Source organism: Hibiscus syriacus, unplaced genomic scaffold, assembly GCF_006381635.1.
Source record: "Hibiscus syriacus cultivar Baekdansim isolate YM2019G1 unplaced genomic scaffold, ASM638163v2 tig00112988_pilon, whole genome shotgun sequence".
Lineage (NCBI taxonomy): Eukaryota > Viridiplantae > Streptophyta > Magnoliopsida > Malvales > Malvaceae > Hibiscus > Hibiscus syriacus.
In genome coordinates this window covers 163,579-191,496 of record NW_024063432.1, presented here as the reverse complement: position 1 = coordinate 191,496, position 27,918 = coordinate 163,579, and the positions used below count along the sequence as shown (strand labels likewise).

Genomic DNA, 27,918 nt, shown 5'->3' with positions numbered 1-27,918 from the left:
GTAAGTAGCCACTTCTGTAATAATAAAAACTGAAGTGATACTATCTGAATTTCAATGGAAGCCAACTAAATCTTTCTTGTAATAATTACACCATACTACCCAATTCAGGATTTCAGCAAGGGGCAGGCACAACCCCGCTCTCTTTGCTGACCTTTGTCTCACAATGGAACCCGAAGATCTTTCTGATCGAATCAAGCGTTTATCTCCGAGTTGCATCGATGCTCTCTGCTGCAGCTCCTTCTGCCCCAGAGCACGTTTGAACAGCTTCTTCTCTCCACTCTTGCTCCTTCACTCGATGTAGCTTGCGAACGCCTTGGAGATTCATCTCGTGTTTCCGTCTCTCCGGATTCCACCGAGGGGCAGGGACAATCATTGCAGGTGCACAATGGAATGGTAACGGAAGGAAATGGACCACAGGTAACCGGACAGAGAATATCCGAAGAAACCGATACAACACGATTCTTTCGGACTTCTGAAGCCGGTGATGAGCAATCCGTATCGAAAGGATGAAGCATGCATGGGGTACAAAGGCCAAGGGATGAATGTAGCTTAATTTCTTTTGCTGGGGAACTGGGCAATTTGACAAACGAGAGAATGCCGTGTCTACAGAGCGGGCATGGAATAGACCCCGGTGGAGCCATGATATTGGACGGAACACGGCTCGTTGAGCAAAGATAGAGTGCACACCTTACACATATCTCATGCCCACATCCTGAAAAGAATAACGAAATGATGAGAGCCCTTATATTTGTAACTAATCGGATTTATTCACCAGCTGCCCCCCCGACTCACTCAAACATTAACTTTTCATTGTTATGCCATTAAAAGTAACTTCTCATTCCAACAACCCAACTGGAAGACTAGAGTTATCATGTTCATAAGGTCACAAAAAATGATGCTAAGATCAACAAGGAAAACAGTAAATATTGAACATAGTGGTCAAACCAGTTTGCTACTTTCGACCGGCATAGTTTTCAAGGAAAAAGATGGAAGATGCAAACCAAAATTACGGAAACAGCGAGTTGACAACATACCTTCAGCAGCTACACTGCACGGTCTTTCAAGGCAGACGGCACAAGTATCTGCATCATCTGAGGAGATTGTTGGGGACTGCAACCCACATTCTCTGCATAATATGGTCAAAATGAAAGGTACTCACCATAAAGTCTTTTAGCTCATTCGAAATATTTTATGTAACATAAAACCAACTAAACTTTTTGGGATTTAAGGATAATTTGCTGGATTTAGACCGAGAGCATTTTAGACACAACTGCTTGCAGTATGGACAATGGCAATACCATGGTTAGGTTTTAACAACTGATACCATTTTCTAGCCAAATAATTGTAAACACTATGCTTAACACATGCAGGTAGAATGTTGTTTTTCCGTTATCTTCACGCGTGGTGGTGGAAGAGTTGCAACAACTGAAGCAAGGCCGCGGGCTCGCACGTTGCCTCACTCCGTTCTTTCTCTTTTCGGTTTCCTCGTACAATCGGACTCTATGGCTGACTAAACGGATGCGCGAGCTTTAGAATCATCGGATGCGCGAGCTTTAGAATCATCGGATGCACGAGGGTGGAATCACACAAAGTGAATATTGATTTAGTAAGAATCTTGTTAAAATTTGTGTTTTTTCTCGCAATAAATCTCACCGTCATTTAAAAGCACGTAAAACCAATTATAAAGCATGTTGAATCACTGTTATATCTACCACCGACGAAGCTCTCTATTTAGCTTTCACCAACTTCAAATATCAGCAATGTCATTTTTATTTAAAGCAACATTGTGCAATAAGAGCCGTTCAGCGGAGATTGAAAACCATCTGCCTATCTAGATTGTAGGCCATAGTAGACTAGTAGTCACAGGGTTACCTTGCTATGTTAAGTATACTCGAAAGAGGCAGTGACAAGTAGTTGGAAGGAGGAAATCTAGGTATCGTGGTGTCAGAATTAGGAGCCAGCAAGGGCTCAAGCCAATGACGACCCCACATCCTGGCGACGTCAAGTACCAGCCACCTGAGAAATACAGACAACATTGCCTATAAGCCTTGCCTGGCAGCATTTCAGGTTTCCCCCACATGCAGCATAATGCAAAATAGTGCTACCAGCTCCCGCCCATAAAAAACCGGTAACCATATCACCTACCAGTTATCAATTCTCCATGGAAAAAGAAAATCATACCTATCAAATCCATTCATGTTCCATAATGAAATGTGACAGCAGAGACACTGGCATGAAGGTCTAGTAAAAGCTGTACACAATCAAAATGCCCATTTAATGCAGCCATATGAAGAGCAGTATTCCCACCATCAGCTGCCTTATTTACGAACTTTGACAGTGTACTGCATAGTAAAAATTAACCTAATTAGCACGAAAACAATTCCCAGAACTTTTGCCATTGAAGGCTTGAGTAATTCCATAGCAACTGAGATCGTTAGGAAATATGCCTATTATGAGCATCAATTATTTTAGCAGCTTTTCATGTAAATGAATTTTACCTTTCTGTTTAATTTTTTTCATGTTGGTAATGCTCAATCTCATATAGTGTTGGAAACACTATTGGGATGGTATTTAAGGCTTGACATTCCATTTCCTTGTTGAGTGATAGAGAACAAGGGGGCTCTCGCGCACCGCCGCCGTCGTCCGTCTCGTCTCGGCACGGCACGGCTCGGCTCGGCACGTGGTCGTGGTCGTGGTAATACGTGTCTTCGACACGTCCGTGCGGATACTATCTTTTTAGAGAAAATTCTTGAGGAATTTCTCTTTGAAAGAAACAAATGGAAAATGTGAAAGATATCAACTGATATTTATAGGCTGCTGAGGACTGTTTGAATTTCAAATAATAACAGCTGAATTATTTGTTATCAGAAATTAAACAGTTTATTCCTAAATTAAATCAGAAACGTTAAGATGTACCTGGACTGATTTACAGCTTTGTACAGAGGAGACAAGCTGTTAATATCATGAGTTACAAGAGTTATTTGATTTAATTCCAGGGGTTACATAATATAATTTCGAGAGTTATAACAGCTGAATAATGATACAATGAACCTAGATTATTTATGAGTCAGGTTCATCTAGACGTTTCAGCTGTTACAAATAAGAGATTTAATCCTGAAATTTTATAGACGATTTTAACCCTACTTCTAGCCTATAAATAGAGAGCTATATTCAGCTTCTCAACTCATTCAAAAACATTCACAATTCATTTACAAAGTGTTTTCTAAAGTTCTCTCTGTGAGTTCTCTCTGAGTGCTTTCCGATCAGAAGTACAATACCACCAGCAGTCCATTCCGGTTTTGGGTGTACGGAATTCGGAGCGATCGTGTTAACCTCGGGGGACGGTCGGCCTACTACAGCGATTACACACATCGGGGCGAATTCGTTTCTAAGGTAGTGGTTCTTACCACGACACGGTTTACGAATTTGTTCTACTTAATTACTGTTTATATTTCCAGTCAGTGCTAACGGTGTAGTTTTGCATTTCATATATCCAATATTCCACAATATGACATAAAATAAATCCAGGACCTACTTCTCCATTTAAATCCAAATCAGAGCCAGCTGGAGCAAATGGTTGTTCAGGAGTTAATAAGACACACCTTTGATCATTTCTTTTTCTCACAATAGAGCTACCCCCTCTTTCGCCTTTGATTTGGGTGTTTACAGCTTCAAAAGGAGCATTAGGAACAAAATCAGCTACAAGTAGTGTTATACATCGTACATGTCCATTTACAGCAGCAAAATGTAGAGCAGTCCTTCCGCTTAGATAATCTGCCCTCGTAACCTACAAGGATGTAAATAAATTGCAGCCATAAACTAATCAACAAGCATCTGAAAAGGCTTCCTTTAAGTTAATAACGAAATATCGAGTCATAGTGAAGAAACCATTAAGAAATATTACAGAAGTTCAAAAAAATGAAACTCACATTGCATCTGAAGAGCAAAAGGGTCTGCACAAGCTCCCAGTGCCCGTATCAGCATGCTTGCATCAATGCCGTCTTTCAAATTCAAACACAAAAATGGGATTAAAATTTTGTTATACTGCAGAAAGGTTACATTTGTTGCTTATCAGAGCGAAATTTATGAAGTCCGGATTCGTTGAAGCCAACTTCGGGTTTCCACAGTTGAGATTTGGATTCCAAAATCATGCTAAACCAATTCTCAGGACCAATAGGGTATTCATGCAATCAAATACATTTTCCTAACATATCGAATGGTCTTAGTAGTAAAAGAGAATGTTAAATTTTAAATTTAGCCCTTAGATTTAGATTTGTTAAACTTTAGTCCGTGAACTTTTTAACTAGGTGAGTAATTCAATTTGATCCTCGCATTAATGCCCGAGGGTTCATCTTGATTATTGGATTCATTAATTGGTTAAAACTAATTTGGTTAATAATTAGAGTCTCTATTTTAGGCTTAATTTCACTTTAATCCCTTAATTTAGGGAATAATTCGATTTGGTCCTCACATTAAAATGCCCAAAGGTCCATTTTGATTATTTCATTCAATAATTGATTAGGATTAATGTTAGAGCCTCCATTTTCAGGTTTAGTCCTCTAGGTTCTTTAAATTTTATTATTTGACACTCTAATTTAAAGGTTGCCTTAATAAATCCACCTATTATAATTAGAGTCATAAATGGTTGTGTGATTGCATTTGATTTTAAAAGATAAGACAATGTTCATTTGTTATGGAGTTAATAATATATAAATGGTTGTCCCTTGTTCCCATATGTAATAGGGTAAGGGGGAGGTAAGATAATAGGCTGCCCCCAACACTAGGTTGTGAGCAGCTTTCGTATGAGACCTCCAAATTATGAAATGCACTCCATGGGACTCGATCCCACGACCTCAAGGTTAATAACCTTGTGCTCTACCAACTGAGTTAATAATATATCCTCTGCATAAATGCCCGGGGGTGACTACTGGTAATTCCCTAAGTAAGTCAACATCCTTTTTAAAACCCTCATATACAACAACAACAAAACCCTATTTCCATATACGATGGGGTAAGGAGGAGGTAGTATAGTAGGCTGCCCCCAACGCCAGGTTGATAGCAGCTTCCGTGGAAGACCTCCGGCAGTCAGAAAATTTAAAATAAAGATACAATACAATGCATGTATAAATAAATATATAAATACATAGTTGAACAGTCTTCTTATGTAGTCTTCATATAATGATCTCAAAACCTTTAAGGCAATGTTGGTTTATTATGATAAATAACGAAGTTCTCGCATTGGTTGGTAAATAAACATTCTTTTCCAAATTTTGCATACGTAATAATTTTTAAATTAAATAAAATCTCAAACTCAAAATTTTTCAATTTTTAAATATAGAGTAATCGACTATGTACCAATTCTAGGAGCTGTGAGATGCTAATCCTTCCCACGTGTAACTAACTCTTAAACCTGATTTCTGATTTTGCTGAACAAAGATGTATATTTTTTATAAAATAAAAATGTTTTATTAAAATTACTTGATTTTAGGTGTTCCAGTCGCACCTTAAAAATGATTGGTGGCGACTCCTAACATTTCATAAAATCTTTTTCAAAAAAACTCCATCGTCATAACTAGTTGGTTTTCCCCCAAAGGGCAAATTGAGACAATAAACCCAACATTTTTAGGAAATGACAAAATTATGCCATAGGTCTCTGAGCTTTTGTTACTTTCTGAATTTGGATCATAATTTAATTAAAAATTCATTTTGATCCTCGAATTTAACCAAAATTTTAATTTAATCCCCAAAATGAATTTAAGAAAAATGTAGCCCCTAAATTGGTTTGTGACATCAAAATTGATAGTTGATGTATTAAATGCGTTAAATTTTTAACAGTGGGTACTAAAATGAATAAAAACTAAATATTATATATGTTTTGAAAAAAAAGTTTAGGTACTAAACAAACCAAAATTGAAAGTTTAAGTACTAAAGGCATAATTTACTCTATTATTTTTCAATTAATTTAACTCTTTCGTTTTTATTATCATAACTTTCGAATATTTTTCGTTAAAATATCATATAATCCCATAATGGTTTTTTTCACATGACCTTTTATCACATAAAAAAACTTAAAATAATTAAAATTTTAAATAAAATCATTGAAAATATGAGAAAGAAATTAGAAAAATCAAAATTTATGTGTTTAAAATTATAATTTTGCTCAACTTATTTTTATAAAATTAAAAAATTAAAAAAAATCATAAAAATGAAAGGTATAAAAATTTTAAAATATAAATATCTATAATTACCTTTTAACAAATTTTAAGATTTTTAAATACTTTTTCAATATGAGATGATTGCAAAATTGTATCTATTAGAAAGACTTTCATTATTTAACAACGGACGTTCAAACACTTCTAGAAATGTCGTATTTGAACCCAAAACCTTTAAAATTAACAATCATCTCATTAAATATCGAAAATATTTAATCTGCAAATAATTTTATATGAAGTTACCACATCAACATATTAAACTATTTATAACTATTGAAAACATTTTATCTGTGCAAATATTTTTATTTGAAGTTACCACATCAACGTATTAATAGCTTGTGAGAAATTATCATATCATTGTAACATCAGTTATATAATGGCTCACTAGATATATATACTTTTGATTATTTAACAATAAACGTTAAAAAATTCCTAGACACTTTTGATTATTTAACAATAAACGTTCAAACATTCCTAGAGATGTCGTATTTAGACCCAAAACCTAGTCAAACAAGAACTCAAGGAACCAAAAATTCAGCATTTTGATTAGAAAGCATTCCAGTTTGTTTGATCACAGGAACATATTCCTCTCAAATTTCATCCCATGGAAGTCAAAAATGATAAAAAGAAAACTTTAAGGCAGTCATTTTGATTAAAATTCAGCATATTTATCTCCTTCAAACCTTGTCAAACAAGAACTCAAGGAACCAAAAATGGTTTGTCATTTGCATAAAAAATACTTGTATTTGACTAGGACCCTATTCCACATCAATGCACTCTCTGAATGACTTGCTGTTAAGGATTGATCCCTGCAAAGGAAACTCTAGGCCTAAAATGTAAATAAACTTATATAAGGCCTACACACTTTTTCAAGGAACAGGATAACTTATTTCCAACCTAAGACCTGCTTTACCCTGAGTCACAGAACACCCATCTGTTTGTGCCCAACCCACCCAATATTTTCCTTGTTGTCTCTTTCATCCAAACAGAAATAAAGATCCTCTATATATAAATTTGAAAACAGAACACCAAACTGCAGATGGAGGGGAGGGCAAAAAATACTAGGATCGTGCCACTTTCACGATATCACTAGAAACCTCAGGGATTTCCTTATTTCCATTTACCTGCTGAAAGTTTTTGTCAACTTCTTCCTTTGGTGACTAATCCAAGCAAGAAGAATTGTTGCAGTACAGATGCTTCAGCTTCAATAGTTCATAACTACCTTTGTATTCTCCCACACTGTGATTGATTCATCAAAGCCCCAAATTATCATTAATCACACAATAGAAGCCAGTGCTTCTTCCGCCAACAACTTAGAAATCCATCTACATTCTCCATATCTGACAAGGCAATCCTTAATCCAAAATGTCCTATGGATGTTAATGCTCATCGAATGCATAAGCTGGTTGTCCATTGTAATGTCTGGCTGATTATAAGTTCAATATTACAAAATTAAAAAATGACATTAAACGACAAAAGTCGGGTTTTTTTATTCTCTTAAACGGTATCCTCCTTTTCATCCATAACTTCATTCTCATCTATGTTATCAGAAAGTATATCTGAAATGAAACCATCTTTTCCTTTCTCTTCATGCTCAATTTCATCCTCGTCCCTGAAATCTTCGTAGTTGTTTTCCATATAGTCAGGTCTAACACACACAATGTCATCAACTTCCCTATCCCTCCTATAGCTAACCAGATCCTTATCCACCTTTGCCTTTCTAGAGCTAAGCAAAATTAACTCACCCAACTTCCTTCTCGCAAAATACAAATCATTTGGCTCAATTAACTCCCCTTTCCTATAAGCCTCCCTAAGAAATACTGTATGAAGCTTCCCATAGTTCCCCCTTGTCGAAACATAAAATATCCCCTGATGCTGTAGCAGAAAATCCTTCAACTTCTTAGGCAAATTCATTGCCATCCTAAAATGCGCAATCCTCTCCAAAGAAATCTTCTTCTCCACGGTCAATGAGAGCAACTCATGAATAGTTGCAACTGCCCTCTTTTCCATTCTCTTCTGAGCTTCCAACGACCTCAAATCATAACCGGAAACATCCTCGTAAGGTGACCAATACGGAACTCGTTGCCACTTCCAAACCGCAATCCTATAATACTTACCAATCTTAAACCCAGGTGGAAAATTCACAATAAACGAGAACCTAGTATCCTCAGCATCAAGACCCTTTTCTCTGTACTCTCTCTCTCTAACGTTCTCTATAGCACAAACAGCTAACTTAGGATCTCTTTCAACAATCTCAATGTATTTATTCCTAGTCTCGCGAGCATCAAACAATCTAAAAAATTCAGGGTATTTGAGAATTACCGAGAACTCAAAATCATCAGGCAACCCAAATTCTTTCCTGGCAATCCGAATATGTTCCAGCCTTAAACGACCCGTATTGGACATCATAAGCAACTTCCTTAACCGGGTGACGGCATCGGGTATCTGGGCATTGAGGGCTTCTTTTTCCTGCTCCATTTGGAGAAGCGCCTTCCGGGTTAGCCTGCAAAAGAGGATTCGAAGAACAGGGTGCTCGTAGATTTCGAAAACGTGAGGGAATTTGAGGAGATAAGCGGCGGCTTCGTTTTCTTTGAAGCCGAGGCCAAGGCGACGGGCGAGGGAGTCGAAACGAGAGGTGGGCAGCGTTTGGCTCGGCTGGGAGATGATTAGGGATTGGAATTTGAGGACTTTGCGGTTCTTCTTCTCGATCTCCATGTAGTTGTCGAAACCGTGATCGCGTACCCTTTCCTGCTTTTTGGGGATAGAGGTGGACTGAGACATTAGCATTTTGGAAGTCAAGTCGTGAAAGAAACTCAAAGGTCTGCGAGGTTTGAGAAGATTGGAGGTGAAACCCAGCATCGTATGAGTTTAATTTGAGGTTTAGGGTTTTGTTTATCTCAAGCTGGAGCCGGAGAATCGCCAGAGTCCAACAATAACATTCTCTCAAGGCGATAACAGGCAAATCTGGGCTGCTCAGTAAATTTAGCTAGGGCATTTGTTTTATTTAGGGTAAACTTCATATTACTATCCCAACTCCGTCTTATTAAATGTGCATACTTTTATTTTTTAAATTATCTCATCCAAAATATTTTATTAAAAAAAATTTAACAAATAATATTTATATTTTTTTTTATTTTTATATATCTCGTTGTTCTATATCTGTTAAAATAAATTTAATAAATTTATCAATCACATTTTAGAGATAATTTTATCATTTCACTTGATCAGATATATCTAGGGATGAGCAATATGTGGGTTCAAACCCGACGATCAGGTTAATTTTTAAAAAAAAAATTTGAATTAGGATTTAGAGTGAAAAAATTTTGATCCAGACGAAAAAATAATATAAAAATACCTTATATTTTTAAAAATAATTGCAAGAATATCCCTCTTTATATAACTTCTTTTAATTAAGTCCCTATTTATTAAATAAAATTAATAATTTTATATTATTTCGGATCATGTCAGAGTCAGTTTTATCTCAAAATTCGGGTTGGCCAGAAACCCAACCCATATTCATCTAGATATATATCCTAAAATTATGTCCATGGTTAATATAAGACACAAATTATAGTAAGGAAGGAGTATAATTTTTTTTTATTTTGATCTCCTAATTATTTTTAGGGTAAATTATGTGTTTAGTACCTAAACTATCAGTTTAATCCGTTTTAATACCTAAACTTTATTTTTTAAATCGTATCTAACGTTTAGCTTTTGTTTAATTTTAGTATTCAACCGTTAAAAACTTAGCAGAACTATTACAATTTGGTACTATTTTATATGTAAATTACATCATTCATCACTCAACTATCTTCTTACTCCTATTTTGATCATTGAAGTTTATTTTTTAATTTAATTACTTAATTTTCAAATTACTCCTAATCTAATCACTCTAACTTTCAAATTTGATTTTTTTTTTAATTTTAATTATATATTAATAAAAAATAAAAAAAATCATATCACAAAATATTATTAATAAAATAAATTAGAGTGATTAAAACGTGAGCAAGTTGAAAAGTTTAGTAGTTAAATGGAAAATTTTTAAACTTTAATGATCAAAATAAAAGTGAGAAGATAATTAAGGGACGGATGATGTAATTTACCCATAAAATTGTCACGTGCAAAAGTTCCGTTAAATTTTTAAACTGCAGTGTTCTAAAATAAAACAAAAACTATACTTAAGGTATGATTATAAAAAAAAATTAAAAATTGAATTGCTAAAACTGACCATATAATTTACCCTTCTTTTTATTAAAATTATATATAAAGATAAAAAAATTTATTTCTATTTTAGTCAACCAACTATCACTTTTATTTTATTTTCATCACTCAATTATTATTTTTTTCAAAATATATTTTAATTTCATTTTGTGACTATTTATCGTTAAAAAATTTCCTCATTAAAAATTCAAACAAAAACTGTTGACTTATAATATTGCTAAAATATGATTTGGAAAACAAATTATTCCTAATAATGATTTTTTTTACAAATTATTCCTAATAATGATTTTTTTTTCCGAATCAAACATCGTTTAGATAAGAGAAACAAAAAAAATAAAAGAATTTTATAAATGCATGTGGATTCTTAATGAGGATAGAGATCCTATGGTAAACTTTAATTTCTATTTTGATTATTAAATTATAATTTTTTCAAAATCATACCAAATATCAGATTTTAATTTCTATTTTGTCCATTATTATTAGGGATGGGCATGTATATCAAGTCGAATTTTCGATCCACCCGACTCTAATATTTTAAATTCTCCACCCGACCCAAATCCGAAATAAAATATTTATTAAAAAAATATTATTCTAATTCAATAAAAATAAAGATTTAATTGAAGAAAATAATACATAGAGTGATATTATTATAATTATCCCTAAACATATAAGATAAAATTATATATTTTTTAATCGAATCATATATTTTTCACCCTAAATCTAAACTCGACCTCACCCAAACATAACTTTAAAAACCACGACTGGACATGATATTAAAAAAAAACCCAACCTTGATTGAATCAAAAGCCGTCAAATTCGGGTCACAAGCCCATCCCTTCGTTATATTACCTAAAGTTATAATGGTGAGTTTCATATGATATTATACTAATTTTCTATATATTTATTATTTTCAAAATCACACAGCATGCTACCAAAATGCAAAAAGACCGTCTCACAGGTCAACCAAGTCAATGCCCGAACCACAATCCCCTCCTGCAACATCCATGGCCTCCGGCGCCGGCGGTTCGTTCTTGACTTATAACCCAACTCATCTCCATATCTCTATTACTGTTTCTCTCTTTCACAAAAGCATAAAATTATATGCAATTACCTTACGTTGTTGCTCCGCCTATGTTACGGTAAGCGAAGCTTTGATCTTTTGAATCGTGCAGGCGATCAGATTGTTGACGGTTTCCACCGATTCCATTGTCAATTTCGCGGTGGGAACGTTGTTCACCAGAATCTGAAATCCTACCGTAAGCAGGCATCCACCACTTGTACTCCCATCAATCTCGGGTTTCACCGAAGGTCCGTTTGAGTCGCTTTGTCCACCGTGATAACTAGGCGACATGGAAGGAAGAATTGCAAATCCTGATGGTAAGAGTGCAACGTACGCCGAATCGCCGCCATTCATCGCTGCACTCATCGACGATATGTCCACGGGTGCGTAAACTACGAATGCTCCGCAGGCATCACTCCATGTTTCTTGTAAAATTAGCATGCTGTTCTTGTTTGCATTAGCGGCCTGCAAGGGAAATACACATCTTAAATGAGAAAATCCGAGATTTACGGTATCGTAATTCGAACGAATCTAGAGATCGAAAACTTACCGTGCCGCGAAGGAGAGAGACACAGTTACCACGTTCCATGCCCTTGGCAACACGGACCATCTCTTGTATTGGCCCGCCATGCGACAAAATGTCCCATTCACTCCGCATTCGTTCGTCCCGCAAGAAATCAAACAGCCGTTCTTGTGTTATCGGCATCCAAACAGAAGTAGAAGCACTCAGCACAACACCATGAGGCTCACCGGGATCATTTATATTCTTCCGTGTCATCACCCTTACATCTTCACCAACATTACCGACACTAAGCTTGTCCCATTCACGAACGCTTGAAGCACAAACTCCGGCACAGAAGTTATTCGTCATGCGCTGCGCAAGCTTTAGCAAGCTTTTCTTCCCAGCCGGAGTTATTCCTACGGCACAAGTAGAGCGGTATTAGACGAGGACAACTCTTTTTTTTCAAGGACAATTTACAAGCTAAACGAACCTGAATTATTTTCACCGGGGACATCTTGGGACATCAGTACCGCCATGCAGTCACACTGCCTCTGGAGAGTGGCAAGCCACCTGTGTGCACCAAACCCAAAACCAGAACTGATTACCGGCTGCAGGAGATGGTGAACGGCACTTTCATCATACTTCGAGTGTTCGACCCATGTAACCTGCATTCAAATATTCATAAGAAAGCTCGGTTGCAACGATATCAGCCAAAAGATAATGAAAGCTTCATATTCGTAGGTAAAAAGGACTAAAATTGAGCAAAGCGCAAGTCATTGTGTGGATTGGGATTGAAGTCCAAGTGCATATTATTTCACCTTCATCTAGTCTCGACTAAACTCGAAAGCGAAGTTGTACTTCGATGACAACCTCGTTAAATACGTATAAGTACAATTCTAGCTCAATGAGCAACTCAATATCAAGTACATATTTTTATTAATTACCTTGGAACACTTATTATCGACGTCTTGGATAAGGCAGCCAGAGGGAAACCTCCTGCAGTTTGGGAACATTTGTGTATTTGCAGCACCTTGGCTGGCATCAATCGAAACATCGACCACAGCCCATATGCCCTCCGAATGCTGCTTACAAAACCGGATGAATCTCACTTGACGGACAGGAACCAACGGTGAAAGCACTTGAAATTCAGCATCAATCTGCAAAAAGATTTTTCGTTAGTCCAAGGTTAGCAGCAAAAGAAATAAAGACGGATGGTTGGAAAAAAAAACAATACCACTAGTAACTCGTTGTCCCTGGTTCCACCCGAACCGCTGGACACCATATCGATGGTTGCTGCTCTAGAAATCATGCACGGAAACATTTCCACCCAACGGTTCTATTCATAAAGTATCATACAAAGAAATTGTTAAACAACAATTCAAATACTAAATCTGAAGATAACAAAAAAGCTACAAAAGATGTGCAGAAAAAATCGGCATCAAACGAGCAAAACAACCAATCAAATCCCAATAGCCGATGGGAAGTTCAATAGGACAATGAAGGCACTGAAACAAGTGAATAGATTGCATACCGAATCCATCAGTGCCTCTACAAGAGCCAAGCCGTGGAGGTAAACCAGTCCGGTCGCCCGTGTAGCCTCAGTTGCATAGCTGCTCGGTTTCATACCAATGCTCGAGGAGAAAGTCCTCCTGTACTCCTCAATGTTCAAGGATTCCATCCCACCATCCAAGCCATTTATCCAAAGAGGATTATCTATCTGTGCCATCTTAATTAATTCATCCATAGCCGACAAAGCAAGATCAACAAAAGCCGACTTGTCATATTGCATTTCATTGACAACCGGTTTCATGAAGGGCATCATAGAGACATCACCGAAGTCGAATCCCATTAGCATTGTAGCGCCTGCATTGTTCAGGCCACCAAAATCATTCCTTCCAACTGCAAGCTCCAAATTCGAATTCAATCCCTGAGAAGGAATAGGACTGCCCAATGACGAGAGAGGCCTGCCTAAGAACCTGTTTGTTAAAGCACATATCCGGCCGAGTTCATCTTTCAATCGAGCATTCTCGATCCTAAGCTGGTGTTGTTCGAAAGATATTTCACCAGGCACTGCAGGACCACCACAACTGTTGCATACAGGGGCAGTCATGGCCTGCTTCAACAAGTCGTTCTCGGCACGGAGTTTATCGTTCTCTTCTCTAAGAATTACATTCTCATGGCGTTCCAATTGAGTCTAGAGGATAAATTTTCATAATCAATCTAGAATTCAACCATCAATATTGTAAAAACAAAACAAAATAGATCATCCGCTAACCTTCATCTGGGTTCTCCTGTTTTGAAACCAAAATTTTATTTGATTGCCCTCTAAACCTAGCCTCCTACTAAGCTCCATTCTTTGTTTTTCATCAGGATGAGGGCACTCCTTGAAGAAACTAAAGAACAACAGAATAAAGAAACAGAAACAAAATCCATAAACTGCAGAAGGATTTAAATAGCCGACCGCCGTCCGCAACCATTATTGCATGACCGCAATAACGGCCGCTATGTCCGCAATCACGATAAACATCGCAACAAAAAAATGAGACCACTATTTAAATTACTGGTACATATTGAGAAGAAAAAAAAGAAAATCTTGAGTGAAATGAAATATGAGCAAAAGCGTACGATTCAAGCTCTTGTATTTGCCGTGGGGTGTGCCGGTGATACTTCTTCTTCTTCCTTGGTCCACCATCGGCGGCGACATCCTGATCGTCACCGGAAGCAACTTCAAAATTATCACTGCCGGACCTACTCTCATCATATCCATCTTCTCTCATCCTTCCAATGAAACCAGGATCAAAGTTTTCACCAATCAGCCCAATTTCACCATGACCATCCATTCTTTTTCTGCAACAAAACCAAGTCCGTCACTCTTAAATGACCCATCTTTAAAATAATAACAAACACACACAGCCAAGCTCAAAACCATAAAATTGATAAACAAAGTAGGTAATGGATTAATTAAAGGACACTTCACTATAGAGAGAGAGAGAGAGAGAGAGAGAGAACCACTGTTGTTGCTGCTACTACTCTTTGGTCAAACCCCAAAAACTCAAAAAAATTGGAAATTTTCACTATCACTTTCACAAGGATGTGCTTGGGTTTTTGTTTCTCTTTCTTGTTCATTAATTTGACCTTCACAAACAATACCCAGATTGTGCTAAAGTCTAAAACTTTTTTTTTTCAAACAAGTTCATCTCAACAAATAAAGAATGGGGCTGTCTCTTTGTCAACGCCCATGCATGACTAATTGCACCTCTCTCTCTAAAAATCCCCTCATCGTTCTCTCTCTCACTAAAAAGTCAGTTTGAGAAAGAGAAAACAGTGGAGGAAGAAGACAAAGACACTACGTTTTTATCTTATAATATAATCAAAGGGTTCACACCTTATTTAGGAAATCCCTGAAAACGCCATGGAAACACTGACAAGCATGAAAAAAAACCCTAAATTTTTCAAAGCATCATCCTTGACCAATCGTTTGTCTGTATATTCGAGAAAATTGAAAAAGCAAAAAGTATGAACTATTATGAACACTAAGAGAAAAAATGGAAAAGGCAAAGCTTCTCTCTTTCACATTCACACAATTCAAACACTAAAAATGACGTAGCAATAAACTGAACCAGAATCAAAAACATGAAGGAAAAAAAGACCCTGTTGACTACTCTCTCTTCTTCTTCTTCTTCTTCTTCTCTCTCTCTCTCTCTCTCTTCTGGTGCAAGTGAAGAGAAGAAAACAAACAGGCTGTAAGAATTAAATGCACGAAATCGAAACCCAATGAAGAAAAAAAAACCCAGTACGGAGATTGAAAAGAAAAAAAAGAAAAGGTAATACCTTTCTTTTTAAAAAATATTTGACATAAGCAAAGGTCAGTGATTTTGAACAGAGTGGAATGGATCCTTCTCTCTCTTTAACTGTTGGGATCTGTACAAGAAGAAAAAAAGGACAGAAACTATGTAATAAACTATAAAAAAAAGTTTTGATTTTTTTTTATCTTATATGAAATCAAAAATTAGCTACTAGTAATTACAATGGAGGTTGGATCGTTGGAAGCTGTGAAGAACTGAAAAGCTTGACTTAAACAAAGAAAAGGGAGAGAAAATCAATAGTCAAGCTGGTTAATGCTTTGTTTAATACCATCTAAAAGAAAGCTAATTGATTCTAATAAACAAAAAAGGAGAGATAAAAGGCATCTTATAAACCCTAATGAAAACTGCAGCCATTTCTCATTCTCTCTGTCTCTTCCTTTTCTTTTTCCTTCTTTTTAAACGTTTGATGTCTTCGTCTCGTCTTCCTTTTTGTATTCCCCATAAGTTTTCTCCTACTAAATTAGGTAAATTATTATGGAGATTATTTTTGTTTTATTTTCATTCTTGATCATTTAATTTTTATGTTATTATAATTTAATCATTGATATTATCATTTGATTATAGATAAATTATACATTTAGTACTAAATGATCAGTTTTGATTCGTTTTAGTATTTAAATTTTTAATTTTTTTTAAAAATCATATCCAAAGTTTAATTTTTATTTCATTTTAGTACCCGTTCAAAATTTAAAGTTAAGTTTTAAAAACAATTTGAAAATTTAGGAACTAAGATGGGCCAAAAATGATAGTTTAGGTATTAAATGTTAACTTTTAACGACGGGTTCTAAAATGAAATAAAAAATAAATATTAAGTATATTTTTTAAAAAAATTAAAAGTTTAAATATTAAAACGAACCAAAACTGATAATTTAGTTATTAAATACATAATTTACCCTTATTTACGTTATTGATTAATAATAATTTGATTATTTTGAATTAATCACTGATTCTGATCTATTGACCAACTAATCTAGACTGGGTACTGCAGAGACAAGGGCGACCCTCCCAACCTAGTTTGCTACATTCGCAAACGTCAGGATTCGAACCCCTGACCTTGCTTAAGGGATCTAATGCCTCATCCCACTAGACTAACTGATAATATCAATTTTTTATTGATTTTTTTTCAAAATCATACTTAATATTTAAGATTAAAACTAAATTATCAAATTATTGATTTTAAAACTTAAAATTTTGATTTTACGATAATTAATGATGAATTATGACAGAAAAAAATCAAAACTTAATCTGTCATAATTAAAAACGAGAATCTGTCATAATTCTCCATTCAGATTAATGGGAATATCAATAATCACCCCTTTTATTTTTTTATTTTTTCTATTTACTTCAAATTATTAAGTTAACATCTCATTGATCAAATTATTATTGATTAAAAACATAAATGGTCAAATTATAATTAATTGGAACTTGAATGACAAAATTTAGAATAAAAAAAACAAAAGTGGCATATGTCGTAGTTTACTTATTAATTTATATAGAGAGAAAATCAAGAGCTTAATGAACTGTGGGACCCAGTTTCTTCCAAAAACAGGTTTCGGGATGTCCGCCTTTCTCTATTTCCCACGCGCTTACTCCGCGTGTGTGTCTATCCACGCCGCTGTTTGTTTCTTGCCGATATGGGTCCCGTGTGCTCGATACTCCATAAGCCCAGCTACAACTTATTATGGAAACCTATCCAGAAGTGGACACGTGTAACTGAGACGGTACTCCGTATATTAAGGGCAATGTTTAGGGTCAGTACCGTAATTTTGTATTTATAGCTGGGGATACGGTCTAGATCCCTAACAATCCAATTCGGCCGTGAATGTGATGGTTGACCTCCCTCTATAAATCCTAATTGCTACGCTTAACTTATTTTTTTTATTTCGATAATAATATCGATAATAATTTCGATAATAAATAAATTATTATTATTTTTTAAAATTTTGAGTTTAAACATTAAAATGATCCAAAGTATAAATTTTTAATTTAAAATAATTAAGAGTTATCTTTAAATAAATACGACTTATACTCATCCAGATTAATAAAGAAAACTCATCTATTTTTTAAATACATATTACCACAAATATATTTGAATAATATATACTTTTAATTGATAAAATATTTATATCTAATTTTATTATACGTGGATTCATTTTTTAGATGATTATTTGTTAAGATAAATTAAGTGTTTAGTATATAAATATGGATGGTAAAGGGCTGGGTTCGGGCCGGGTATTGGTCTTCCCGTCCTCGTCTCCGTTTAAAAAATCCGTACTCGTCCCCGGTTAAAAAACCGTGGGGATTTAAACGGGGATCTCCATCGGGTAATCGGAGAAAACCGTAGGGAAACGAGTATTCATGTTTAGTATAAACAATTATTTAAATGAGTATCAGGCCGGATATATATATTTAAATTAAATATATAAATATTATATATATATATTAATTTAATTTTAATTTATTAATATTATATATATATATAATTATTTTTAATATTTATCGGGCCGGGTAATCAGGGTAGGGATTACTAAACCCGTCCCCGTTTAACATAAACGGTTTTTCCCATCCCCGTTTAGCATAAACGGTTTTTCCCCATCCCCGTTTAATTCGGTCCCATCGGGTTCGAATTTTTTTTGCCATCCCTATATATAAATTTATTAATGGTGGTTTATTTTAGTATTTAAGTTTTTAATTTTTAAAAAAATTATACATAACATTTAGTTTTTGTTTTATTTCAATATTATGTCGTTAAAAACTTAATGAAACTAGTACAACTCGACACTTTTATGAGTAAATTATATAATTTATCCCTTAATTATCTTCTCACTCCTATTTTAATTATTAAAGTTTAATTTTTAGTTTAATTATTTAACTTTCAAATTACTCTTAATTTAATCCCTCTAACTTTCAAATTTATTTTTTAATTTAATTGTATATTAATAAGATAATGAAAAATATCATGTCACAATATATTATTAATAAAATATATTAAAGGGATTAAAACATGAGCAATTTGAAAGTTAAGAATTTAAATTGAAAATTTTTGAACTTAAATAACCAAAGTAGGAGTGAGAAGATAGTTAAGGGATGAATGATATAATTTACCCATGAAAAAATGCCACGTACAAAAGTTCTGTTACACTATTAACAATGAGATATTAAAATAAAACAAAAACTAAACGTTAGGTATGATTTTAAAAAAAATTAAAAATTTAGGTACTAAAACAAACTAAAATTGATAGTTTTGATACTAAATTCGTAGTTTACCCTAAGTTTTAATTATTTAATTAGAATAATTAATAATTATTTAATTTAAATAATTGTAAAAGGTATAAAAATAAAATATTATTATATAATATTAGTTATTATTTATACAAAATAAATAAAATCAATGCTAGTTTAATATTGCTTTAAAATTTATTATCACTTCAATTTCTCTAAGCTTAAGAAAATCGAAGCAATTGAAATTATCTAAACTGCCCTATATTTCTCAAGTTTCTTCATCTCTCAAGAAAAAAAAATATTTCAATGGATATTTTTTATCACGTCATAAATCATTTCAAATCAATAAAAAAAATTTATATCAATTTTTTTCACATCATTTCCTTATTATTGCATATCAAAACTCAAATTAAATTTGAGGTTATTTTTAAGGTCTTTCTAACCTCTCTCTTCATACATGGTTAAAGCTTATATATATATATATATATATATATATATATATATATTTATATATATATATATATATATATAATAATTTTTTATGTTAAAATACAATAATATTTATATGCTATTTTAGTATGATATTATTCATTAACAATATATTTTTTATCATTCATTATTTAGCATGATAATATTTGTATAGTCTATATTTGTTTTCAATGAATTCACACACGCACATATATATATATATATATCTATACCACCATAAACACAACAGGAAATTGGAAAAGGGATGGTAGATCTCAACTTTGGTTGAGGCATCTAGGGAGGGTTTAAGTAGTGTGCTAACGAGTATGAATGTGATGATGGTGACGGTAGAGGAGGATACCCTAATGCACAAGTTGGATAGGGGGAAGCAGTAAAGAGGTCTCCCGGTAGAGAAACACAATGGTGATGAGAATGAAGCTGGACAAGTTAATATATCGGTAGGCCTGAAATCACAAGTCAGTTGATCACAATGAAAATCATAAGTTGGAACGTTTAGGGTTTGGGGATGACCCAGATAGTTCGTTGTCTCAGGCATGTGCTGAGAGACGTAAATCCCTCTGTAGTTTTCTTAATTGAGACAAAACTGCATAGATTAGGTATAGAGAAGGTACGAAAATCCTGTGGCTTCACAAATGGCATTGAAGTGGAGTCGTGGGGTACTTATGGCGCAAACTACGACTTTTTTTCATCGTTTTGCTTTCAGTTGCAAACGACATAATCGGAGGAAATGGATCCACAGTTTAACCATTGGAGGAAATGGATCCCAACAAGGATCAAGGACGTTCGAGTCATTACCTTCTGGTACTTTAAATATATATCAATGACACATGATAATCTTTTACATGTTTAGAATTCTTTAAAGAGAAGATATATCAATCATTTACAATGGAAGGGTTCCTAATGAGAAGAACTTGTTTGACCCTGGCTATCCATGACATAAAGAGGTGGATCAACATTTTTAGTGGAAATATTCCTAACGAGAAGAATTCATCCGATAAGACAGAAGTTCCTAATGAGAAGAACTTGTTCAACCTTGACTTATCTATCACATAAAGAGTTGGATCAGCATCACTCTTTTGTTCTATTACATCACAAAAGGAGGTGGATCGACATTCTTGCTTTGCTAGATTCCAGCACATGAGGAGTTGGATCAACATCGACCATTCCTTAGATTCCATCGTAGAAGGAGGTGGATCAACATGATCACAGGAACAAGAAATTCAAAGAGAATCTTAATCAGGGATACCCCAGATAGGATTTCGGCCAATCAAATCACTCATGAAAAAGTCGGACAAAATTTTTGTCTTTATTCTTTGCCCTATTCACATCACACGATAATAGGCAATGAGGGGCAACTATAGACACCAATTTTTGTCGTAGCCTTTTATTATCTTTTTATTTTTATTTTTATTATTTTATTCTGAAATAAATTAGTTAGCTTTATTATTATTAGTATTATTATCTACAAATAGGTGTTAATATGTAAGCCCGTTGTTATTTAAAATCTATATGCACTCATGTCATATACCACATGTCCATGGAATGGTTTTCTTATTAATTTGAGGTAAGTACAAAGCAAAAAATGTTCATAGATATATGTCCACCATTTGACATTGAACGCTCACACTCCTAGCATTGAACTCGAGACCTTAAGGAATAACAACAATTCATTTATCACAGAGGTCGCTTGGTTCGTGCTTATCCATGGAATGTTAGATTGTCAAATGTGGGAATAATCACATGAACCAACAACATAAAATTGCCAACATTTTTTTTCACTTGGTTTGTAATATTTCAATGAATACTTAAAGTCAAAATATATTACACAATTGAGTATTTCCTTTCATGTATCATAATATATCATATCTCGACATTTTAATCAATTTTCTTAATAAATAAATTCTATGTTTATTTTAGGCCTAAATTTTAGAGACATCTTTTAAAATAACCAAATTAATGTACGTACAACATAAAAGAGAAACAAGCTTAATAGAATTTCATTATAATTGTTATTACAACAAAAATTTACAAAGTAGGAACAAGACAACAAGATCCATAAAATTTATGTGGTAGCACGTCTTTAGTCAAAGGATCATGTAACATATATATTCAGTGTTATTGTGTTCAGTAGTAACTTTTTTTAACATGTTCTCTTATAATCATATACTTAAGTTCAATGTATTTACTTCAACTTCCACTTTTTTTGTTCTTAACCATAAAGACAACAACTAAATTGTCACAATATATCATTAATGGCCTAAAAATCGATCCTACAACTTTAAGCTCATAAATGAAACTCTTCAACCATACTCCATGTGAGGTGGCCTTAAAACATGAAACAAACTCGACCTTCATAGTAGAAATAAAAATTAAGATTTGTTTGACGCTCCTCCAAGATATAACCCGCTAACAAATATATTTTTTGAAAGAAAACGGGCCTCGTTAAAACCCCTACTACCAACTCTAGGGTTGAGGTCCTAAAAGGGGAAAAGAGTACCCAAATCAATTAACCATAATTTAAATAAGCCATTACAACATTCAGAACAAACCTAGGGGCATCAGTCCCAGAAAAAATAAAAGGCATTACAATCCAATACATTCTTTGCTAAAGTATGGGCAACCTTATTCGTTTCTCTAGATATATACAAAATATAACAACCATCAAAGGTGTTACATTTAGTACGAATATCAACCATAGTTACACAAATGGTGGAAAAATCACCCTCCAGATTATTATAGCAATTGATGAAAATGGATAAATAGCAGCAACTAAACAAGCCAGTTATGCAAAGATGGGCTTAGGGATTCCACCCGAAGTTGTAGCCAAACCACCAAGGACCATTCCTTGCACGTTGCGCATAATAACCCCAACTGCTGCCAATTGGAGTGACAAGTTATAGGCATCATCTGCATCCAACTTAGGGTATGTTTGTTTACTTCAGAATGATTAAGCGCTGAATGATTCAAATGCTGAATGATTCAGAGGCTCTATATGAATTAGCTCTGAATGTGACATGATGTTTGATAATGGCTCTGAATCATTCAGAATGTACTTTTGTGCTGAATCATTCAACATTGTTTTGCTGAATCAGTCAGCACTGAATCATTCAAAGGTGCGAAACAAACGCGTTGAATGCTGAACGGTTCTATTAATCACTTATCTTCGGGGATGATGCCATCGAGCAACCACATCAGCAACATCATATTGAGAAGACTGTCCTCGATGTGCCCCAATAAACTCTTGTATATAAGCATGTTGTCTTTTGTCCCTTTTAGGTATCTCAAAATTTTCTTACGAATCTCTCATTCTCATGGTTAATACTTGAATTACTCTAATGTCTTCTTGACATTCCAACTATAAATGCAATGTCAAATCTTCTACATACCTACACATACATTAGATTTCCAACAACGGAAATATATAAGATATCTTTTATTTATTCCCTCTTAAAATCATTCTTTGAACATTGGTTCGGGTTGAATTTATCATCCTTCACAATAGGAACAACACTAGTTAAATAATCGTTTATCCGAAATAATTCTAAAATTAGGATACATGTGGATTGTTGACATCTTTGATGATTTCAAAGATGACTAAGGTATCGATATTCTAAATGCGACCGTTATCTTAAAATTAGGTAAAATCAAAATTAACTTATTGGATTGTATGCTCAACAATAAACTCTTTTCAGTTGTTTGTATCTCGTTTCTTTTTTACATTTTACAATGATGTTTCTAAAAAAGGGATAAATTACATGTTTAGCACTTAAATTATCAATTTTAGTTCATTTTGGTATCTAAACTTTTATTTTTTTTAAAAGTATACTTAAAATTTAGTTTTATTTCATGTTAGTACCACTATTCAAAATTTAACGTTAATTTTTTGGAAAAAAATAAAAGTTTAGGTACTAAAACGGGATAAATATGATAGTTTAGTTACTAAACACGTTAAAATTTTACAGATGGTTATTAAAATAAAATAAAAACTAAACGTTAAGTACAATTTTAAAAAATATTAAAAATTTATATATTAAAATAGACCAAAATCAACGGTTTAAGCATTACATGCGTAGTTTACCCGAGAAACTATCCCATACATAAAGTGGAAGTTAAAAATGAAAACGGTCTCAAGATAATTCAAAATCCAGCAACATATTAAATGGGCTTATAGTATATCATAATAAATGTCTTGACTCTTGATCAGGTCGATAGGCCTACAGTTTGGGACCAAGGCCCTAATTGTTGGTCGATTGCAACCACATTATCCATAATGTTTATTTAATAATATAAGTTATTGTAAGATAATATATGTCTTAAAAAATTTATTATTCATAACGTGTATATACGTTGTAAATATAACTACTTAAATTTGAGATATCTAGGAAAAAATATTCTCTTTTACTACTAAAATCATTTGATGAGTTCCACCAATCGAGATTGGTTCAAGTGGTAAGCAGTTTGATATTATTTAAGCAAGTCTCGAGTTTGAGTCGTTGTGTATGCAGAAATAGGGGTGATTGTTCGATCGAGTATAGTTAGAAATTTTGAGTTATTTAATTGACGAGTCTTATTTCACAACTCAGGGTTGAATTAAAACTTTTTGAATCGAGTCGAGTTAAATTTTCGAGTTTATGTTTAAATTTAATTATCGATGTTTATAATATTATGGTACGAGTTGAAAGACTGGACTCAAATTTAAAAAACAATATACTAATTACTAATTACTCAAATTTTGAGTTATTCGAGTTACTTTTCAAGTTGTATTTTACAACTCGATTTGAAGTTGAAATTTTTTTCTAGTCGAGTTGAATTTATGAAATTATAACTCGAAATTAATTCGAGTCGAGTCAAAAATATTAATTTTTCAATTCGAGTCGAATTTTGATCACACTTATATTAAAAATCCTTGTTGAAGACTTACCTAACGAAACTAAATGTACTATATAGATCGATTTAGATAAGTGAGGATAAATCCTTAAAAATCGAAAGGAAAAAAAGTCATTTCAAGATAAATCTTAAATTTACACGACTTTACGAGACATTATATGTCAAAATAATTAAAAATGTTAAAAAATACATAAAAACAAAATATAAAAAAGGTTTATTTTTTAAAAATATAATACTTTTAGAAATTATTTTTTTAAAATTACAATTATGATTTATTTACTTTTAAAATTTTAAAAAATAATAAAACCATTTAAAATGATAAATTTTCCTTGAATGTTATTTAAAAAGATTAGAAAATTATAGAAAAATTCGCAGTCTTTTTCAAAGTTGTCTACTTTTTAATAAATTCAAGGAAACTTTTTATAATTTTACTAATATTTAATTATCGTTAACCATAGTTATTTTTAAAAAAATATAAATTGAAAAGAATAATTCTAAAATTTTATTTTTTTAGGATTTTTTGATAATTATAGAATCTGAAGGAATTTCATTTTACATTTATAATATATTTTCGAATTTTTTTGTTATTTTAAATAATTTTTAACTGATTAGTGTGGGTTAGGAACTTCACTTTTTTTTAGTATAATTGAAAAGGAAATTTTTTATTAGTCTAAGTTGAGTATTAGGTAGTATATGCTCAAATGATTCTTAATCATTTAACAATAAATATTTATATATTTATACAGAAGTCGCACTCGAGTCTGAGACATCAAAAGATAAAAATAATTATTTAATCATTAAAATCGTTTTGTTTGAACATAAAACTTAAATATATTTTAATTAAGTTTTAAAATCTCTTAAAATCTAAAATCTAAAAAATCTAGTTTTCTCTCGTTACTTATTAGTGTTCTCTTTTCTTTTTCGCCTTTGTTGATCGACGATGGTATTCACTTTGATGTTGGTTATTGACCGCCGTTATTTTTTATTGTCCTTTTATTTTCTCATATTGCATCTCTATTTTTTTTTTTTCATTAAGTTTGGTAGTATGATACATTTTTATCTATCTTTATGACACGTTTTCATCTGGCTTTATAGCATGTTTCCTTCTACCATTTGGCATGTTTTTCAGTCGTTTGGTCTTTTTTTCATTTATCTTTTTCTAAGGGTTGATTTCACATCGTCACAACTGATTGAGATGACGCTTATATGATATCTTGTTATTTTCCTTGCTTTGGACTCTCATGTTTAATTTGGATACCCGATTTGATTTCGTTGATAGTTTTTCACATCGCTCGAGTCTGATTTGTGGTTTATCGGTGATCTTTTAATAGCTTGATCTCTTTTTGCGGTTCATTTGTAGATGCGATCAGATTTGTTTGTATTTATCTTTGTTCAAGTTTCTTTTTTAAATTTTTAATATTTCATTGTATAGTCCTAATTATGTATTTAATTTACGATTATAATTGTAAATTCTCATTATAATTTGAGATATTTCTTATTTTAAATAAAATTAGTTCCTTCTATATAAAAACAATTAAATATATTTTATAGGAAACAAAAGGAAGGAATCAAATAAAGGGAACTTATGAACATTCTAATTTTTGAATATTCTTAAACTATAATCTTTATTTTAAATTAATCTTTAAACTTTTGAATATTCTAATTTTATCCTTAAATTATGATTCTCATTCTAAATTAATTCTCAAACTTTTAAACATTCTAATTTCATCCCTAAACTATGACCCTTTTCTGAATTAGTCCCTAAACTTTTAAATATTCTAATTTCATCCCCAAATTCATGTAAATATGTTATTATTTTCAACCATAATTTAAACTAAATTTGGTTTTTCAAACATATAATAATATAAATTGGCCTAACAATTTTATTAATATGGGATTTGATTAGTATATATGTATAGTTTGGGGAATAAATTGGAATATTCAAAAAGTTCAGAGACCAATTTAGAATGAATGCCATAGTTTGAGGATACAATTGAAATATTAAAAAATTGAGAACTAATTTAGAATAATAGTAATAATTTAAGGGGTGAGATTGAAACATTTAAAAATTTTAAAACTAATTTAAAATATGACGCATATTTTAAAGACATATAATACAATTAACTCTAATGTACACTTACCCAACAATACACAGTAAATGCTAACCAGCTCTACCTTAAAAAGCCTACATCCTAAAAGGCTATTGCTTGATCTTGCACGTGATTATATTCATTACATGATCTTGTAATTAGATTGATTAGGCTTAAATAATTATACAAAATATTCAAAAAGTAACGCATGCCTAAATTTATAAGTCCGTGAAATTATAAAATCTTAAGAGATATAAAATTAAATAATTAATAGTAATACAAAACTATCAAAATTATAAGAAGATTTTAAATTTTTAAGAGGTGCGATTACATCCCACGTCCCTGTCAATCCATTTGTAATTGGATTAATTATATTCATTGCATGATATCGTAATTAGATTGATTATTCTTAAATAATAATATAATATTTTAAAAGTAATTTATCTAATTTAGTTACTTATTAGGATTTTTAGATTTTAAAATTAGTGAAATTAAATTTTTGGTATAATTGTTATTTATGATTTAATTACTTTTTAAGATTCCATTTATTATAAAATTAAATAACTTGTTCTCTCATAGTTCAATCTAAAATTAATTATAGGTATGAATGTTTATCATAAAATTTCAGAAAATACGAAATTAAATAATCAATAAAAATTTAAATTTTTTAGAAGATTCGATCGCAGCTCATATCCCTCGATCCATCCGCGATTGGATTAAGATGACTCCTTTTAATAGCCAATCAGCAATGATGACATGTCATCTTCATCTTCACTAATGCCATGCACTTAAACCACCAAAAATGATTTCTAAAAGAACATATCATATCCACCTTCAAAGTTGTGGGTCTCCAAGACTGATTTCATGTGATGATTAAACCCCATCAGGTTTTACAAATCCTTCTTGCAAACACAGTATGGAACGCTGTTTGATTGTCGGTTCTGAGAATCCAAGGTTTCAACATGCTATGTAGCCACTTCAGACAAATTGGACATAAGCTGTGGGGTGGTTTCAACCTCCGTGAATACACAGTGTTAATGGTGAAAATCTAGGTATGAATATCTAGATAGTACGATAATTGAGGTTAGGCTTCGAGTCGTCGTGTCTATTAAGATTATAAAAATATAATTATCAACTATCAGATTTAGTTGTCAAAGATTATGTCAAAAGATGAAAAAAAATGGACTCTGGATGATGATTCGACGGATGGTGATTTTGAAGATGACAAGGTGTTTCTAGGGAACTTCTGAAAGCTACGATAAGAGGGTATGATCCTCCCGAGTTTTTATTGGTAAAGATTTGATAAGCATAATGTCAAAATTAACTACCAATGTTGATCAAAATAGTCATTTTGATATATATTATTATT

At 32.8% G+C, this 27,918-nt stretch overlaps 2 protein-coding genes, 1 long non-coding RNA gene and 1 pseudogene across 3 annotated transcripts; all 4 read right to left on the bottom strand.

The window, feature by feature from the left end:
- Positions 1–191: 191 nt before the first annotated feature.
- On the bottom strand, positions 192–7,626 carry LOC120185069 (annotated as a pseudogene).
- On the bottom strand, positions 7,020–9,175 carry LOC120185137 (protein ROOT PRIMORDIUM DEFECTIVE 1-like). Its single transcript, XM_039189433.1, has one exon. The coding sequence runs from the start codon at positions 9,069–9,071 to the stop codon at positions 7,710–7,712; it is 1,362 nt and encodes a 453-aa protein (XP_039045364.1). The 5' UTR covers positions 9,072–9,175; the 3' UTR covers positions 7,020–7,709.
- A 2,133-nt stretch (positions 9,176–11,308) lies between these two features.
- Positions 11,309–14,838, bottom strand: LOC120185136 (homeobox-leucine zipper protein ANTHOCYANINLESS 2-like). The gene is made up of 8 exons (XM_039189432.1): positions 14,621–14,838; positions 14,271–14,388; positions 13,527–14,189; positions 13,230–13,331; positions 12,940–13,152; positions 12,486–12,660; positions 12,044–12,411; positions 11,309–11,958 (listed from the first exon to the last, which is right to left on the bottom strand). The coding sequence occupies exons 1-8, from the start codon at positions 14,833–14,835 to the stop codon at positions 11,563–11,565; spliced, it is 2,250 nt and encodes a 749-aa protein (XP_039045363.1). The 5' UTR covers positions 14,836–14,838; the 3' UTR covers positions 11,309–11,562.
- Positions 14,839–15,826: 988 nt separating this feature from the next.
- LOC120185141 lies at positions 15,827–16,246 on the bottom strand. Its single transcript, XR_005522092.1, has 2 exons — positions 16,023–16,246; positions 15,827–15,916 (listed from the first exon to the last, which is right to left on the bottom strand). It is a non-coding gene; the product is annotated as an uncharacterized LOC120185141 (long non-coding RNA).
- Positions 16,247–27,918: the final 11,672 nt, after the last annotated feature.

Excerpts from the sequence above, each read along its gene's own strand:
- LOC120185136 (XM_039189432.1), bottom strand. The coding sequence starts at position 14,835 with ATGGATGGTCATGGTGAAATTGGGCTGATTGGTGAAAACTTTGATCCT. Across the intron at positions 14,190-14,270 it reads ACAGGAGAACCCAGATGAAG|ACTCAATTGGAACGCCATGA; the intron begins GTTAGCGGATGA and ends TTTATCCTCTAG. Across the intron at positions 12,661-12,939 it reads TCGATAATAAGTGTTCCAAG|GTTACATGGGTCGAACACTC; the intron begins GTAATTAATAAA and ends ATTTGAATGCAG.
- LOC120185137 (XM_039189433.1), bottom strand. The coding sequence starts at position 9,071 with ATGCTGGGTTTCACCTCCAATCTTCTCAAACCTCGCAGACCTTTGAGT.